The sequence below is a fragment of the Cavia porcellus genome, unplaced genomic scaffold (genome assembly GCF_034190915.1).
Source record: "Cavia porcellus strain 051 isolate PalLab524CR breed Dunkin Hartley unplaced genomic scaffold, mCavPor4.1 scaffold_19, whole genome shotgun sequence".
Taxonomy (NCBI): Eukaryota; Metazoa; Chordata; class Mammalia; order Rodentia; family Caviidae; genus Cavia; species Cavia porcellus.
This window is the reverse complement of record NW_026947502.1, coordinates 44,819,337-44,836,745: the sequence shown is the minus strand read 5'-3', so window position 1 is coordinate 44,836,745 and position 17,409 is coordinate 44,819,337. Positions and strand designations below refer to the sequence as shown.

General features: G+C 38.5%; 1 protein-coding gene across 25 annotated transcripts in view; it reads right to left on the bottom strand.

Annotated features, from left to right (window-relative positions):
• Ptk2 (protein tyrosine kinase 2) overlaps nucleotides 1-17,409 on the bottom strand; it is a 333,580-nt gene that overhangs the window by 67,645 nt on the left and 248,526 nt on the right. For all 25 annotated transcript variants that reach the window (XM_063231008.1, XM_063230987.1, XM_063230989.1 and 22 more), the window contains 6 exons: nucleotides 15,521-15,605; nucleotides 10,399-10,499; nucleotides 8,556-8,671; nucleotides 7,538-7,638; nucleotides 7,315-7,404; nucleotides 4,012-4,216 (listed from right to left, as the gene is read on the bottom strand). In XM_063231008.1, the coding sequence (XP_063087078.1) occupies nucleotides 4,012-4,216; nucleotides 7,315-7,404; nucleotides 7,538-7,638; nucleotides 8,556-8,671; nucleotides 10,399-10,499; nucleotides 15,521-15,605 (698 nt within the window). The remainder of the gene's footprint in view (nucleotides 1-4,011; nucleotides 4,217-7,314; nucleotides 7,405-7,537; nucleotides 7,639-8,555; nucleotides 8,672-10,398; nucleotides 10,500-15,520; nucleotides 15,606-17,409) is intronic.

Here is a 17,409-nt window from a genome sequence, read left to right as displayed (position 1 = left end):
CCTTTTATAGAGACTTAAGAGATTTAATACGATTTTAAAATATTTCCCTAACCTGATATGAAACCTTAACCCCTCCTCCCTCACTAGAGAATTTAATCCAGTGCTTTTGTATGGAATCACAGCTGCAATTCTTTTTATCCTGTGAGACAGGGAGTCTCCCTGAATTGCTAAATTGCTCAAACTTGGCAATCCTTCTGCCTTTGCCTCTCAGAGTGCTGGATTATAGGTTTATGCCACCATATCCAGTTCTCACATTCTTTTATGCTGACACAACACCTTTGTCAATGAAAGAATGATGGAAAATTCTATATGAGTCGAAGCTCCAAAAAAGGTTATTTGAAAATTTTATATATTTATTTATTTTTGAGACAGGATCTTGTTATATAGTTTAGACTGGTATTGAATTCACTATATAAGCCTATGCTGGCCCTGAACTTTTGGTGATTCTCCTGTCTCAGCCTCCCTATTTTGGGATTATAGGTGTGTGCTACCATGCCAGACTTAAAGCTGTTCATTATGGCTTTCTTGGCACAGAAGCAAAGCATTAATTGAACCTAAACAGAGACTAAATGCCTTCTCATTAAAAAGTATTTAGAGCATTCTTAATCTGTCAGTCATAAAGGACAAAAATGCTAGCATCAATGAGAAATTTTCAACTGATAAGCTAAAATATTCCTACTTTAAGGATTTGTTTACACTTGGTAATGACCACTTTCAGGTTAATCTCATTTTATTACTCCAGGAATTCATTCTTACAAATATGGAAATAAGATACAATTACAACAGTGTCCTTGTATCATCAAGGAACACAACAAAGTAGGGTCAAGTAATTTTCCTATGACTTTGCCTAACAGCTTCACTCCAAATATCACTTTTTTAAACTTATGCAGTCACAGGAATATACAGTCCTATTCAGGATGAGTACAAGCTAATGTGATGTAAGACTGCTTATAATATGTGTTTTTAAGGTTTGGAAAGAGAATGGGCTTGGACATAGGTTTGACTACCCTGGTGTAAGGACAGTGTGAAAACCTTGGAAGAAAGAACATTTTTTAAAAACTCAATAGTAAAATGACTTAATTACTGTGATAAACTGTGTAAATGCTCAAACAAGCGATTATATTATTAAGTTTAATTTTATTACCTTATTTGATAGTCCTTTATAAAGGTTCAAAACGCAAAGTTAAAACCCATTTCAGATGAAAACAGACAATGCAGGATAAATGAATGCTTAGTTACCAGTGCTCAATGTGCCTAAGAAGACATCATGAACTACAGTAGAGGCATGAGCTCCACCAGTGTTCTTGGCTGCAGGTGCGGCAACACCGAGGTGAGTATGACGATCCCTGTCCTCAAGGAGCCTCAGTCTAGTAGGATAGAGACATACTAGACTGTGAGCTCCTCGAGGGCAGGAAAAGTGCTTCGGTCATCTGTGTCCCAGTGACCAGCACCAGGCTCAACAGCATTTGTGGAAAGCAAGTGATTGCATAAAGCAGTCATCTGTGGCAGTGTGGGCCAAGTACAAGAACAAAGATCAAAGGGGACTCAAGAGTAGAGTCTGGTCAGCTGCAAAGTTATAAAAAAGAGGCCAGGACAGATGGGACGGATCTCCACAGTTGGAGGATGCATTCCAGGATGGGCAGAGAATGAATTTAGCCATGACATGTGAAAGGGCTGGGAAGAAGTTTCCCAGCCATAACTGAAGTAGGCTAAGTGCTACTTACAAGCCTTTGCCTGAACATGAGTGGTGACAGGAACCCAGTGGAAGTCATTCTGAGTAGGTAAGTCACCTTTTATAGTGATGTTTCTGGAAGACTGATTAAGTCAGTTAGACCAAACAAACGGAGGACAAGCCATGGGGAGCAAGAACTGGATCAGAAAAGATAGTAAGAGCATTGCTTTTTTTTTTGTCTTTTTCCTTTTTATCGGTACCAGGGATCGAACTCATGACTGCCTGCTTGCAAGGCAGGTACCTATGCCGCTAAATCCCCAGCCCCGAGCTTTGCTTTTTTTGCTTTGCTTTTTTATAGCACAATGTCCAACTGGCAATTTAAAATGTAGGTTTGGCATTTACAAGCAAAGGCAACACCAAAACTAAAGACAACAGAGAGAAGAGGCAGAACTTACGACTAAGCCAGACCAATGGAAAGAGTACTGAGGGCACTCAGGAGGCTGAGAACAGAGACTAAGCTAACACTTGGCCTATGTAAGGATAGAGGGATGGCAAGTAGGTGAGGGAGGGTGTTGTTTTGGCAAGGAGGGTGATGAGGCTGGCATTAAAAAGGAGGGCATTTCAACGACAGAAGCTGACACGCTTGGAAGAAAGATCAAAGCAGAAGAGAAATACTTCTGAGAAAACATGAAATAAAGCAGATTCAAAATCAGCTGTAATAGTGACAGAGTAGGTAAGTAAGAGAAGAATTAATTAATCAAGACACTGGGGATTTTCAGTTTAAAGAAAATTGTGGCAGGAGAAGAATGCTACTGTCTAGAAACACCTGGTGGCATACCACGCAAAAAGGAGCATAGAATTGATCTATGGACCAGTGAAGTCAGTCAGTGAAGTCAGACAGTGTGGAGAACCAAGTGTGTGGCTGGTCTTTTGGAGCACTATATATTTCTATTGTACACTGTTTTTTTCTGTTTTTTGTACCAGGGATCAAACTCACAACTGCGCGCTTGCAAGGCAGGCGCTCATGCGGCTGAGCTAAATCCCTAGCCTTCTACTGTACACTTTTAAAAGCATTGTGGCTTACGTCTGTAGCCCTGGACCTGAAGGACTCTGGAGCAAGCACTGGGTTTGGTCACTCTGAACCCACTGAACCTATTTCAGAACATGAATGAGCTTAGCAAATACTAGATAACGAGACATGTCAGTTGTACTACTTGTAATACGCTCTACTTTTCCTCAAATGCTCCCTATAAGCCTTCTTCTGAGGTGCATGAAGGTATGTTAAGGCCTAGAGACAGCTCAGGCACTAGCTAAGAAGGGTAAGCCAGATGAGCTTTTGGGGTCTTCTGGTCCCTGATACTTGGGGACTTTTTTGGAAAAAGATTGAAATATAGCCAAGTAAACAAAAACTCATGTAAAACCAGGAATCCTCCAAATGTTAAAAGAGACAATATGGCATACACTAAACTATAATGATATTTATGTAATTAAACTTTGTGTCCACATACCATATTTATGAAGGTAACAGATGTCAATCTAGAGACTGACTCAATTCAATTCAACAAACACTCACTGGTTGCTTACATGGTGCCCAGTCCTAAGTTTGGCACTGGGTTACAGAAATGAGTTGAGACATGGTAATGAGGAGCTGAGTTGAGCTGCAGACTCCGACAAACAAACTAAAACCTCCCTGAGGCAAGCAACAGGTAGACTGAACAGGCATTTCTATAAGGGACTTGGTATACATGTGGTCCCTATGCGACACCCAGGGAACAGGGAATACTATAGGCCTGGGATCTAACAGTATCTAACACAAAGAAAGCCACACAAAAAGGCAATGAGTTTTGAAATACAACAGTAAAAGTACTAAATGGTGCCAAAGGAGGGGCTATTTCTTTGGGGTAGATGGTTCATTAGGGAAATTTCCTGAAGGAGGTAGTATCTGGAGACTAAATCAGGTGGCACAGCCATCTGGCATGTGGAAGGCAGCAAGTTGCACCAGGAGATTCCCATAGGTATTGTTAGATCACAAAGTATCAAGGAGTGAGGGTATTTGGTGAGATAAAATTTAAGCACACATAAAATAATTGTGAATGTGTTAAACCATGCTAAGTAGGAAGCTAGGACAGACTGAAGGGATAATGAACTTTGTTAACATTTTAAGATGTAATTCACTAACTAGGTACAGAGAAAAGTAATTAATTTTAAAGGAATTGCCTTTGCAGAAGAAAGTGCAGCCTTAGATATACTGATAAAGTGGCCTTAGAATGCTAAGATTGCAAAGGAGAAGTAGTAGCAAGATCTGCCCCCGCCCCAGGCCCTTCCAGCCCCTCTCCTACCTGAGCTGAGCTTTAAGTTCAGTAAACCTGGGCCGTCTGCTGGGGTCATAGGCCCAGCATTTCGTCATAAGGCTGTAGAGGGTAGGAGGACAATTTGGAGGCATTGGTAATCTTTCCCCATTTTCAATTCGACCGATCACATCATTGTTCTTCACTCCTTGAAAAGGCTTCACACCATGCATCAGTATTTCCCACATACATACACCTGTGAAGTGGGAATGAAAACAGCAGTGAGCTCAGCATGAAGGGGGTTAATTCCCAGATTCCAGGAACAGTTCCACAGTTGGCAGCAGAGACCTATTGGTGAGGTTTAGGCTAACTCATCTAAACAAAGCATCATTTCATGGACTCCAATGTAAAATAAGAACAGCAATAGTTTAACATGGTGTGAATAATAAAATGTTGAAGAAAAAGTCATACTACTCAGAGGTTTACTTCTCTGAGCTTATATTAGAAGGGGCCCACTAGTTACAGTGATAATTTACTGCTTGATGAACAAGTTCAAAAGAAAGACTTTTAGATCTACCCTCTACTCCAACTTCAGCCCAATCTGATTATAATTATAGTTATTAAATTGAGGTCTAACAAAGAAAATACTAAAATATAAGACTTGAATCTTTAGAAAAGTCAGATATCTTGCCTAAGTGCATAATAATACTGTTGTCTGGTTTGCTGTCAGTATCTTCACACAGCAAAGCGGTCAACTTCCCTGGGCTGCAGTGATCTTGTACACAGATGCCACAGCTCAACCTCAGAAAGTGTATGTGCATGCTTTCCTTGAGAAATTAACTGCTTCTCTGTCTCCTGAGTAACTCTAAATAAGGCACCTTTCAAGTGAACAAACACAACATCCCTCATGCTGACAATGTAGATATGTAACACAGTAAGAATGGAGCAGCAGCTGGTGTATTAGATACGCTCTCCTAGCATCCTGTGATAGCTACTCTGTGCTTTGGCCATCCTGGATCTTTCACTGCCTTCTTAACAGGCTGCAGCATGCCTATGCTGGGGCGACACTCAGTGTTATATGTCATTTTTTCACAAACTTGACTTTTTAAAGATACATCTGTGATGTAGTTTTTCTGGGAAACTTCCTGATTCTCCTCTGAGAAGTTATTGTTATTTTAAAATGCACCATAAAATTCACCATAAAATGCACACTACACAAATGACAACTGAAAGCCAGGCACAGTGGCACATACTTGTAATTCCAAGAAGGAAGATCCTGCGTAAGAAGTCAGATGTGCTACACAGAGATCCTGAATGAAAAACCAAAGGTACTCTGAAGAGAACAACTGTGATTTTATAGAGTGAAAGGTGTCAAAGTGTATTAAATTCTAAAACTGGTTTCAACTCTAGTAATTTCCAGAAATTTCAAAGCAAAGAGTACCTGGAAAAAAAGTGTCTTGGTGCTGCTTTTTTCCACCAGATAACATGATAATATTTTCAATAATAACACAAGGCTAGTTATAATTTTTTGAGAATTTAACAGGTTTCTGGCACCTTTCTTTGAGATTTACATATATGACTGTTAATCATCATGATAACCTTATTATATTCCTTTAAATATTGCATTGAGTAATCAAAGCCAACATGCTAATGAGTATAGAAAGCACCATTATTTCACATGACAAAAAATGCAGCCAACCTAGTCAAAATAAAATCTCCGTGCTTCAAATTGTATATTTTATTCTTACCAAACGAGTTCTTTTAAACTCTTTTGGACGTGAAAGTGACAATATGAATAGACAAAGTGAAACGCAAATCCAGGCAAGGACAACTGCATCACTGCCCTCAATTAATGCCAAATGCAAAATGCTACTGGCTTAAGACATGCTCAGTTCTGAAAATGGTAAAATGTGGAAAAACAGATATTGTAGAATCTTAAAATCAGAAACTTTGTTTTGTGGGTTATACAGCTCACAAATGCAGTCTCACTGTGAACTAGTGTCAAACAGACTTGAGAATCTATTCCTTCCTTCCTCAGTCATTCTCTCTCTCTCTCTCTCTCTCTCTCTTTCTCTCTCAATTTTTTTACCAGGGATCAAACTCACGATCTTGTGCTTGCCAGGCAGGCGCTTATGCTGCTGAGCTAAATTCCTGGCCCATCATAATCTATTTTTAATCATGCAACATGACTTCCTTTTTTACTCGAAAGTTCTTTCCTTTTGTTAGTTACCAATTTGTGCATGTTAAAAGGTTATTAATCATTAACAGCAAGTAGAAAGGAGAAAAAGAACACTTATTTGATAGACATGAAGTTACTTTTATAACATAGAAAAAATACATAAATTTAACAGGGAATCTCCACTGAAGCTGTTCTAACCTGGAAGAGATGGTTTGCAACAAGACTATTCACAAGATAACACATGAATGTTGTGATGGAGAGAGCTCAGGGATGCAGTGAAAGGCAGTTGGTGTCTGGTTAAAGGGCTGATATATAAGGCATCGTGGAAGAATGAACATTTACAGTTAGATGGAATTTCTTTTCTTTTCTTTCCTTTTTTTTTGGTACCAGGGATCGAACTCATAACCTAGTGCTTGCTGGGCAGGCACTTAAGCCACTGAGCTAAACTCCCAGTGCAGTTAGATGGAATTTCAACTGGAGAAGAAGGTATAAGAATAAGGTATTCCAGAAAGGATGAACAAGAAAGATGAAGGCAGGAATGCCAGCAATAGTAAGAGTAAGTAAGTGATTTTACAATTTGGATAAAGCAGTTTAAGTACAAAGTATAGATGAGCTAGAAACCACCTTCAAACAAGCTGGGAGGTAAAGCAATAATCTACAGAGCAGGACGAAGAAGAACCACCTTGGGGCAGTGGGAGGGACAGATCAGACATTGAAACAGCCAAAAGGGAAGGTTAGGTGTTAAGTCTTTGACACTGAAGATGTACTGAAACCTCAGAGGTGACAGAAGAGAAAAGGGAACAGACAGGTATCACACTACAGAGGATAAAAGATAGCAGAAAGGAAATAAGGATAAGAGTGATGATATTCCGACAAAACAGTGGAGCACTGCCTAAGTGTGCCTGAGCTGCTGCCCAGCACTTGCTCTATGGTGAGTAATCCATGGACCTGAAGTATCCCTGGGCAAAGACGTGATCAGGTTAGGGACAGAAAAGCAACCTACATATTCAGGAAAGAGACTATAAGCTTATTTTATAGAATTTATGAAATATATTTTTTAAAAATATAAAACTTTGGGCCGGGGATTTAGCTCAGTGGCATAAGCGCCCACGTGGCAAATGCAAGGTCCTGAGTTGGATCCCTGGTACCAAAAAAATAAAAATAAAAATACTCACCAAACATCCATACGTCACTAGCTGAGGTAAAACGTCGAAAATTGATCGACTCTGGAGCCATCCATTTAATAGGCAATTTTCCTTTGGAAGCTAGAAGATTAATTTTAGAAAATAAGTTTTTTCTGTTATGTGCTTGAGAACCTAAGAGAGATTTTTGGTATCAAAATAAAAAGCTTCAACTATTTGACCCTTTGATCCTTTGATTATTGCTCTAGTTTCTTACCTTTGTAGTAAGTACTGTCTTCCATGTATCGGGATAACCCAAAGTCTCCTAACTTTACACAATCATTTGAGGACACCAGGACATTCCGAGCAGCAATGTCCCTGATAAGGAATAAATTTTAAGATAGTAAAAACAATAAAAAAATCAAACTCATCTATGCTATGTAAAGATATACTAGTAGGTATTTTGAAAATCAGACAGCTAATATATAATTCGTGAACAGATTTATTAAATTAAAAAATATGTACTTTACTTCATTTATATGCCTTTTCATAGATATTTACTCAAGAATATGTTGATAATTACTTTGAATGAGGGCAATATATATTTGCAAATAATGTTTATTAATGAAAGTGCTTATTACTTTTTATGAATTCATATTACCAACTGAATTAACTGACAGTCATAGACAACTAGGTCTGTAACTTCATCATTAAGGAATCTCATTAAATGAAAGTTACGAACTTCTATGAGTGATTTTGCTAATGTAGTTTCTTGTAATGCTGGATAAAAAAAACCATAACCCATAGCTAGGCATGGTGGCATATGCCTATAATCCCAGGACTTCAGAGGCTGAGGCAAGAGGATTTTCATAATTTTAAGTCCCTGAACAACAGCAAGAACCTGCCTCCATACACCCCCTCCAATAAAAAATAACAACCCTGAAACAATACTCTACAAGGTAAACAAATCATGAAGACACTTTTACTTGTGTTCAAATTACAGACCTGCAAAAAAAGCTAGAAAAAAATAAATGGAACTTCAGCAGAATGACAATCATTGATCTAGTGCCAAATACAGTCTATTACTGTATTTGTGAAAGGAATAAATGTCCTAAAAGAATCATGAAATGTATTAACATGCCATGGTATTTACTTTGGAAAGAATATAACATGCATGACTTGCTGGTGACTGCAAGGCAGAATAAAATGGTAAAAAAGTATCTATGGGGCACAGTCTTCCCACCCCAGGCTCATCTACTGGTTTTCTGGCTCAGATAGCAATTCAGCACTCTTACCTGTGCACAAATCTTTTGCTCTCCAGATATGCAAGTGCTGTACTAAGCTGATAGGCATACAGGATCAAAGATGCCAAGTCCAAGCTGTATTTCCTCACTTGTAAAAAAGACCTCAGCTTTTGGAAAGAAGGCCAAGATAATAAAGAGAAACAATTAGAGCCAGAAAAAAGAAATCAACAGCAAAAAGCTACACTCAATAATGTGATCACTCCTTTCTCAGGGCCTTGTACAATGCTAGGCAAACACTCTTAACACTGATCTACATTCTTAGCCTTCCAAATTCATATCTAATAATAAGAACATAGTTTTGATTCTCCCTTAATTAAAAAACTGCCTAACAAATGAAATACTTTTAACCCAGATATTGAAGTAATTCTTTATTTGAAATGATACTGTAAAATTAGAATCCTTATGACTATAAACAAATTTCTTAAAAAAGTTTCACAGGAATGAACAAAGGTAGGATATAAATTATTGCTAAATAATAATAGTTGACAGACAGGAGTAACATACAGAACATAGTTCATTCATTTCTAATGCAAACTTCTGTGTCTCAGGATGGTAATCACGAGGAGAAAAGAGAGACAAGAAGAGGTTCTCCCCAATTTTCTACTCCACAGTTTGATGCAGAAGGGTAAAATGCTTGCGGACTTAGTATTTATCTGACTTGACTTAGTAAGCAGTCCCTATTGATGCCATTAATTCATGTAAATACACAGAAAAGAACGGCATATGAATTTATTAACACTCAAGTTCTACAAAATCAATGAGAAACATTTAGTAGATTCTTTTGTCACAAGAATTAGTAAATTCTCCAAAAGGGGAAACTAAAAAACAAATGAAAAAAGCACCAAACCAAAACAAATAAACTTGTAAACCAAAACTATACATAAATAAGACAGCATCTTGCTATGTAGTTCAAGATGGCCTTAAACTCAGTGATTTTCCTGCTTCAGCCTCTTGTGTGCTGGAATTATAGTCACCACGCCTGGCTGCAAATTGAATTCTATAAAAGCTTTAGTAAGATACTGTTTTAATGCACCTCAATTCAACATTAATTTACTCAAAGTCTATTAATACTATTTCTTTCATGCTCAAATCATTAGGCTAGTTTTGTAGGCAACACTTAGAACCACTTAACCAACTGTGGCTACCAGTTCCTATAAAGTATCTGGATGGAAAACGTAATACTACCAGGAAGAGAATATAATGATAAAATTTTTTCCATTTTAAAGACAAGGTTTGGTTATGTTTGCCAGGCTGTTTTCAAACTTCTGGCCTTCTTGGATATGGTGGCATACAACTGTAGTTCCAGATACTTGAGTCCAAAGCAGGGAATCTTATTAGTGACTGGCGTGGGAAACACAGAGAGACTAACCTAAGGGAAGGGCGGGGGGGGGGGGGGGGAGACAGACAGATAGACAGACAGACAGACAGACACAGACACAGAGAGCATGAGTGCAAGCACATAGGGAAGTAACTCAGGGGTATAGTATACACTACACATTCAACGGTTTAATGTCCTATAACATATACACGAAAAAAGCATGTAACAACAACTACACAATGATGACAGTAAGTTTCTAGGCTCAATTAATCCAAGCACTTCAGCTTCCTCAGAAGGCAAGTTCCACTGCACCTGGCTCAAAGATGGATATTATATTCATGTTCTCAGGATCATGACCATACATAATCCTAAATGAGACCCCTCCTGAAAATCCAGGAAATCCATACTTCCTTTTCTGAAGCAAAGGATATCAAACTCCAAATGCAGACAAAATAATTACAAAGTGTGAAACTACTATTTAGTCACCAACCCAGACAGGTCTGGAGATCACAGTACCTCTCCCAGTGTGCATAGCTCCATTATTATCCAGACAGGATTCTCTGTGATGACTCCAATCAGCTTCACAATATGAGGATGGTCAAATTGCCGCATTGTTACTAGGGAAAAAAGTTATCTCCAGTTAATTCTTTTTATAACTTAGTTTTTTTCAAGACTGGTCTAATTAAGACACATGGCTGATGGTTTGGAGACTCTCAGCCCAATACCCTGGGTCAGTTCTGCTCACCTCGTAAGGGAGCACAAACTGACACAGAAAGGTCCTTTTTGCTGCTGAGACACAGAATAACAACAGCAGCCAACTTATGCCAAGGGGACTAGAGGGTGAAAAACGGGAAAGAAAATCCATTCTGAAGTTCCAGCAGAAACTACACTAAGAAACAGAGTACAACCTCTTCCCACATGGCCCTCTGGTGGACACCAGTGGGTAACCTGGGCATGGGCTATAGCCTCTGCCCTACAGGTACTTGGATCATTTGATGTGACTGCCCTTTGGCTGGGCCCAGGCTAGGAAGAATAGGCAAACTGCTCTTCCAACCCCCCTTAATGACTTGATAGCAGTGGCAGCCTTGGAGCTGGGAACCTTTGGCTGCAGTGTCTCCTGTCCCAACTCTGCTGGCCTAGGCAAAGTCTCTGCCAGCCGTCAAGAACATGGTGACTTGCAGCAGTTGCAGTATGGCATGGTGAGAAAAATAGTGGCCTTCTGACCACCACAGAGGCTGTTACAAGGCAGGTCTAAAAGCTCGGTGACACTGGGTCATAAAACTGCGCATATCTGGGACCTGGAATGATAACTGTGTCCCAACTGGAAACTACCTTTATGCAACAAAGACAAAGTCCTCACTAATCCTGGGAAGTGAGTGAGGCTGAGGATAGGTGGAATAGCAAGTGGGCCATGGGCAGTTGCCACAGAGAGAAAAGGTAAAGTAACGTTTTACAATTAGTTAATAGGAAACGCCCTTGCCCCCCAAAAGATTTACCAGTTTTAGAAAGCTTGCATGAAAAAAACTGCTCTTAACATCCCCCCCACCCAACCTTTTAAAAGAAAGCTTAAGTGGACAACACAGATGCAAAGAGGTTGCCCACATATGGTTAGAGTTAGAAAACTATGTCATGGAAATGATCTTGTTTAAAAAAATGAAAGAAAAGAATATCTTCTGGAAGTGACTTTAAATGGAGTTTGTTGATCATATTTGCTCTGTGGGTTAATATTGCAGACTGATCAGGCTGATGGTCTCCTAAATGAGTGGATGGTGAACTGTTTACATAGGAGATGAGAGGTGTAATGTTAGGGCTCCAGGAGGGTCAAAAGGTTGGAAAAGAATTTGACATTCCCTGGGGGTAGAGACCAGAATCACTTAGGCAGCCCATATTCATTTGGTTTTCAAATAAAGGAAGGAGATTACTAAGGCAGTGTGGGAACTGAGCAGAACTTTGGGAGTCAGTTCAAAGACTTCTCCAAATAGTAAATTTTGCCAAATAAGAACTGTCTTATCTCTAAGATTGGTAGCTTTACTGCTCTGGAATAGGAGGTATTAGCAGCCGATGTCCTTGGCTGACCAGGCTGTGGGGCTGTGGTTATCTTGACTTAACAGCATTATGCATATACACTTTTCTAACACAGTTGGAGGTCCTTGTGTTCAGCAACTTAATCCTACATAGTCTAACCTTTAACAAGTTAGAGGATATGGAACACAAGACAGTGATAAATAAAGCTCCAGTAACAGATTGGTTATATACAGATGTTTTTCATATTGCAACCAATGTTTTGTGTGTGCATTTAGTCCTCATTACCATATATCTACATATATTTGACAATGCTAAGTACTGTATCTTGTCTTTCTAGATATTCTCAAGTGCTTGATATATGTTAAAAAGTAGAAGAATAATGTATTTTGTAAATTTCTTTTTGTTAAAACTCACATCAAGTGCTATTTTGTTGGCAGAAAGGCATACTCTCTCGTGTTTATGCACTGCTCCTCAGAAGAGAAGGAAATGAAGAGTGCTATGCTACACTAGAATAACTTCCTCCATTGTGCATTTTGTTTTACTTTCCTGTGTATGTAAAGTATTATGAGTTCATTTACATCTACTATTCAAAGATGTTAAAAACATTGCCAGTTTTGACAAAAGTAGAATTGGTAAACTAACAGATTTTGTACAATGTGTTAAAATTCCTAGGACAGGTTGTCTTCTGAAAATTTAAGCATGTTAGGCTGCTGGGTTAGTAAGGAAGGAAAGGATTTTAAACTAGAATGCTAATATCTTTAAAAGACATTTTCAGCTATTGTTACATGCGTACTGTTTAATCATGACTGTACGTATAATCAATAAATTGCATCTTTAGACATCTAGTCTTGTTTAGATGTTTAGAAGTGCCTAGTGTGCTAAATGTAGAGGTAGCAAAATATCACTTTGTAAATATCTTTTTGTTAAAATTCATATGAAATGTTGTCTTTTGGGAAGGAAATCATTAAATCACTTCATGAGTGATATGGGTACTGTCTGTACTTGTTCATTTGTTGGAAGAAAGTGGGAGGGAAGCAACTACAAAATGTGGTATGTTAGTGTGTTGGTACCTGAATATTTTCAGCATCATTTTTCTGTATGTTTTGTGATTTTGTTTTGCTGTGCATACAGTGTATACGACAAGAAAATAAATCCAACTTTTGCAACTGGAATTGTAATTCTGCCAAAAAATCTATCTGAAGGCCTGCTGCCATTTTTATATTCAGTAAAACTTCTGCTCGAGAAAGGTTGGACTATAATTTTTTTATAACACACTGAGTTGATGTTGTGTGTTCATAGTTATCAAATGCTCTTATAGCTTTGGGATTTTTGAGTTGGTGATTATTCATGAAGTGTAGAAAAGTATGATATATACTGTATAAACTCAGTCACACAAAAAGGCATGTCATATATGTGCACATTGGACTTAAACAGTATGTAGGTCAGCTGCTTATGATTGCAAATGACTTTTGCTTCATGTGGTGTTTCCTGTAATATAATTATTAATTTAAAAAAATGGTTATTTTTTAGACTAAACTTAATAAAAACTGAAACTCCTTCTTTTCTTCTCTGGACCAAGATAACCTTAGGCTATCTACGTTTTCCCCTGGAATGTGATGAAGTGGGAATATGCACTTCATCACATTCATTTAGCTAGGCAATGTGCTCTATGGTAAAAACAACCCTTGACCAGTGAAATGTTAGGGAAAGAAGAAAGAATGAGACTGCAACCAGCTGGTGGGAAGCCATGTTGAGAGGATTCCTACTGTGTGGGGACCCTACTGTCCCTGTCTGTAGGTGTTCTCAGGGCACAATGACAAAGCTGAGTAGCAGAGATGGAAAATACACAAGTTGCAGCACTGGAAATGTGTTACCTGGTCTGTACAGAAAAGACTAATGATCCCTGGCCTAGGACATCCCTCCCATCCTATGAACACCTGTCCCGCAGGAGCTGGAATTCCGTGGTACCTGGGTTCATGACCTTAATTCTTTCTGTGATTCCGAATGCAAATTGAATTGGGTGAGAACCAAATCACATTGCCTCATAAGGTCAACATTAAACCTAACCACTGAACTAGATTAAGTTCTTGTTCAATTTCATTTCTGATTAAAATTGTAGAAAAAAATAAGTTTGTGAGTTGAGGTACCACTACATACTACTATCAGTTAGAACCCCTAGAAATAAAAACTTGAGCAACTCTTTCAAATAACACAAGGTCAGCCTGGCTTAACTACTCATACAAAACTATACATTTGATGTCTATATTGACATCCCACAAAAAAATATAAATTAAAAATTTTAGAAAAAGATACATTTTTGAAATTTGTGATTTTGAAAATATGTAATGCAGAAGAATTCCACCAAAGGTAGGGCAGGTAGAGCTGGCTAACAATAATTGAAGCTGTCTGTGTTTTCTGTTGGCATAGGCACACTGTAGAAAAAAATGAAGTGAGACACAAATCATGTGCAGACTTCTTTCTCTACATAACTCAAGAGATTCATAAACAGGATTAAGAATGTGTCCTTGGACGTAAATGATGAAGTCACAATAATGACTTATACCATATTAATGTTCTGGATGCTAAGGTGGCAAATGCTTACTAAAATGGAAAGTGGAAGGCTATCATTTGATATATGTGTAATGAAAACACCAAGATTTGGTCCTCTAATACCACCTGCTGAGTGCTTTTCATGTGTCATGCCCTATGCTGGGAATGGGTACGGAGCAATGAGCAAACCAGACTATGAGCAAACCATAGTCCCTGTTCTCCTGGAGTGTAAAGCCTTGTGGGGGAGACAGACAATAATCCATGTGAACAACATATGCATTTAATCTTGAATACTTGGGAAGAAAACAATGTAGTCCTGTGGCAGAGAATACCAAGACTTTAAGTATGGTGGTTAGAAAAGGGTTCTCTATGTAGGTGATGTTTAAGAGAAGCCTTGGAGGATGACAAGGGACAAGGTCTGTGACAGAAGGAGAACACCACAGCCCAAGAGTAGGTAATGATGGCTTAAGGTGTACAAAATGGACAACACCTTTGTCCTCCATGAGTTTACTCTCAGAAGAAAAGACCCAGTAACACATAACTCATCCAAGGAGCTTCATCATAGGATACCCAAATCAAGAGCCAAAGAAATATAGCTGAAGCAAGTTACTTCTAGCAAAAATCATTTGGGAAGTGATCAGTAGTGTCTTCTAAAGTCTTTGTTTTGGGTGAACTTTTCTGATTATATAGTAGAACTAGGTGACAGGTCACAATCCTTACTCTCCGGTAGTCTGTGAGCTACAAAAAGGGCAGAGAGTTATGTTTGCGTTGCTCATCTCTATTCCCAGGCCTGGAAATCTCCGGGCTGGGATCATTTCATATATGGAACCAAGTCCAGTACAAAGACATTTTATTGTGTAGCTACCAAAGTATAAACAAAAAGTATATTATCTATCCTTACATGTAATACATTGCATTTATGAGGCAAAAATCTAAATTGCATTAATTTGCAAGGAAAAATACATGCAGCTGTACCAAGAAGTAAAAACATTATCTTTTTTCTTCAAAGACAGGATTTCACAGAAAGTCATATGGAATTCCACAGAAATTTGTAGAAACTTACAGGCTTCTTGAAGAAATTTCTCTCTCACACTGTCCGAAGTACAGTTTTTACATGTTTTAATTGCAACTGCCAAAGCTGGATTCTCCTGTTAAGGAAATTACAGAATCATACACATGCAGAAAGGTTCTATGTATCAATCATTAGGCATATTCATGAGAAATTGTTTGCTTCATAACTTTGTGGATTCTATATGAGATAGTACTAGAACAATAAAATGTTAAAAATACTTTAAGTTTTGGAAAAAATCCTCAGAGGAATAATAGACATGCATACAAAACACAACAGAGAGTCATTCATTCACCTATTATTGAATGTTTAGTGTATGCTACATGGCAGGTGCTTTCCTAAGTGCCTGTGGTTTCCCAGTGGATAACAGAGGAAGTGATCCCTGTTCTTGTTCAACTTCTATTCCAGTGAAGAATAATTACATAATACACTGGAACCAGTGTCAGGAAGAGGCATTAGGAGGTCGGAGATGGAATGGTGGCTGCTATCTGAGGAAGACAACACTGAAAAGACAAGATAAAAGCAAGGATCTAAAGAAAGGGAGTCAATCACACGATCAAGCTTGGTAAATTACTTTCAGCTCGGTGGCCTACTCAGGGAACACATGCATGGCCAGTAAGGCTGGTGCTGAGTATATAAAAGTGAAGATGATAGTGTTAGAGTGAAATAGTGGGTCCAGTGCTGAGTATATAAAAGTGAAGATGATAGTGTTAGAGTGAAATAGTGGGTCCGGTGCTGAGTATATAAAAGTGAAGATGATAGTGTTAGAGTGAAATAGTGGGTCCCTGAAGCCAGTATAAAGACATGGATTTACTATAAGCAAAACAAGGACCTAGGGTAGGAATGGCCTGACCCAAGATCTCAAAGGAGTACTCTGGCTATGTTGCTGAAACAGATGGAGGTTAGGCACGAGTTCTGTAGGCCACTGTGGCAATAGCTGGGTGACAGATGTTGATGGGTTGACTAAGTGTGGTACCAGTAGAGGCAGACAGAAGAAATGAGCTTCAGCCTGTTTTGAAGGTAAGAAAAAGTGGCTCCTGATACACTGAATGAGAGACAGAGAGAGATTAACCTGGTTCATGGGATTGAATGACATCATTAAGGCAAGACAGAGATACGAGGATGGTACTCTGTATCCTGTATAATGAAGTAGTCAGGGAGAAGAGTAGAAAATGAAGTAGTCAGGCAAAAGACATTGGGTAGGTGTTACCACCAACACAGGAGGAAAATCAAGAAAACATACTGCTGGGCTGGGGATTTAGCTCAGTGGCACAAGTGGAAGGTTGTCGAGTTCAATCCACGGTATCAAAACAAACAAACCAACCACCACCACCACCACCACAACAACAAAAAACAACTGTCTTAGATGCTAAACCATCTATCTTTTCTTCAAGATCAAAACTTAATAAATACTAGAAATATAGTATAAAAAATGATTTGTCACTTAAAGCTTACCATCAGAATCCAGGAATAAATCTAGATAGCAACTAAATGTGCTGTACTAATTTGGGGTTTATGTTATCTTTGCTAGAACTATTTATTCATCTTATTTCATACTGTGCATTTTTGTAAGGAGTCTCATACGTTATGAAGGCAGAAAAGAAAAAGAGGAAAGAAAGCACAGGAGAGAAAAGAAGAACAGATGGGGATTTACCAAAGTTTAAGAAATTCTGAGTCCTATCTCAGTCCGACTGTTGCTGCTACTGTCTTAAGAATCATTCCCAAGCCTTCTTATGAAATATGGATGAATCAACCAGGCAGATATGTAGTTCAGGAGGCACAGAGGCAGCACACAAGGGTGTGATGTTGTTCTGAATCTGTCTCTGTTTCCCTCTATACCCTCTTATAATAATATGGAGTTATTTGGTCCCTAAATAGGTACA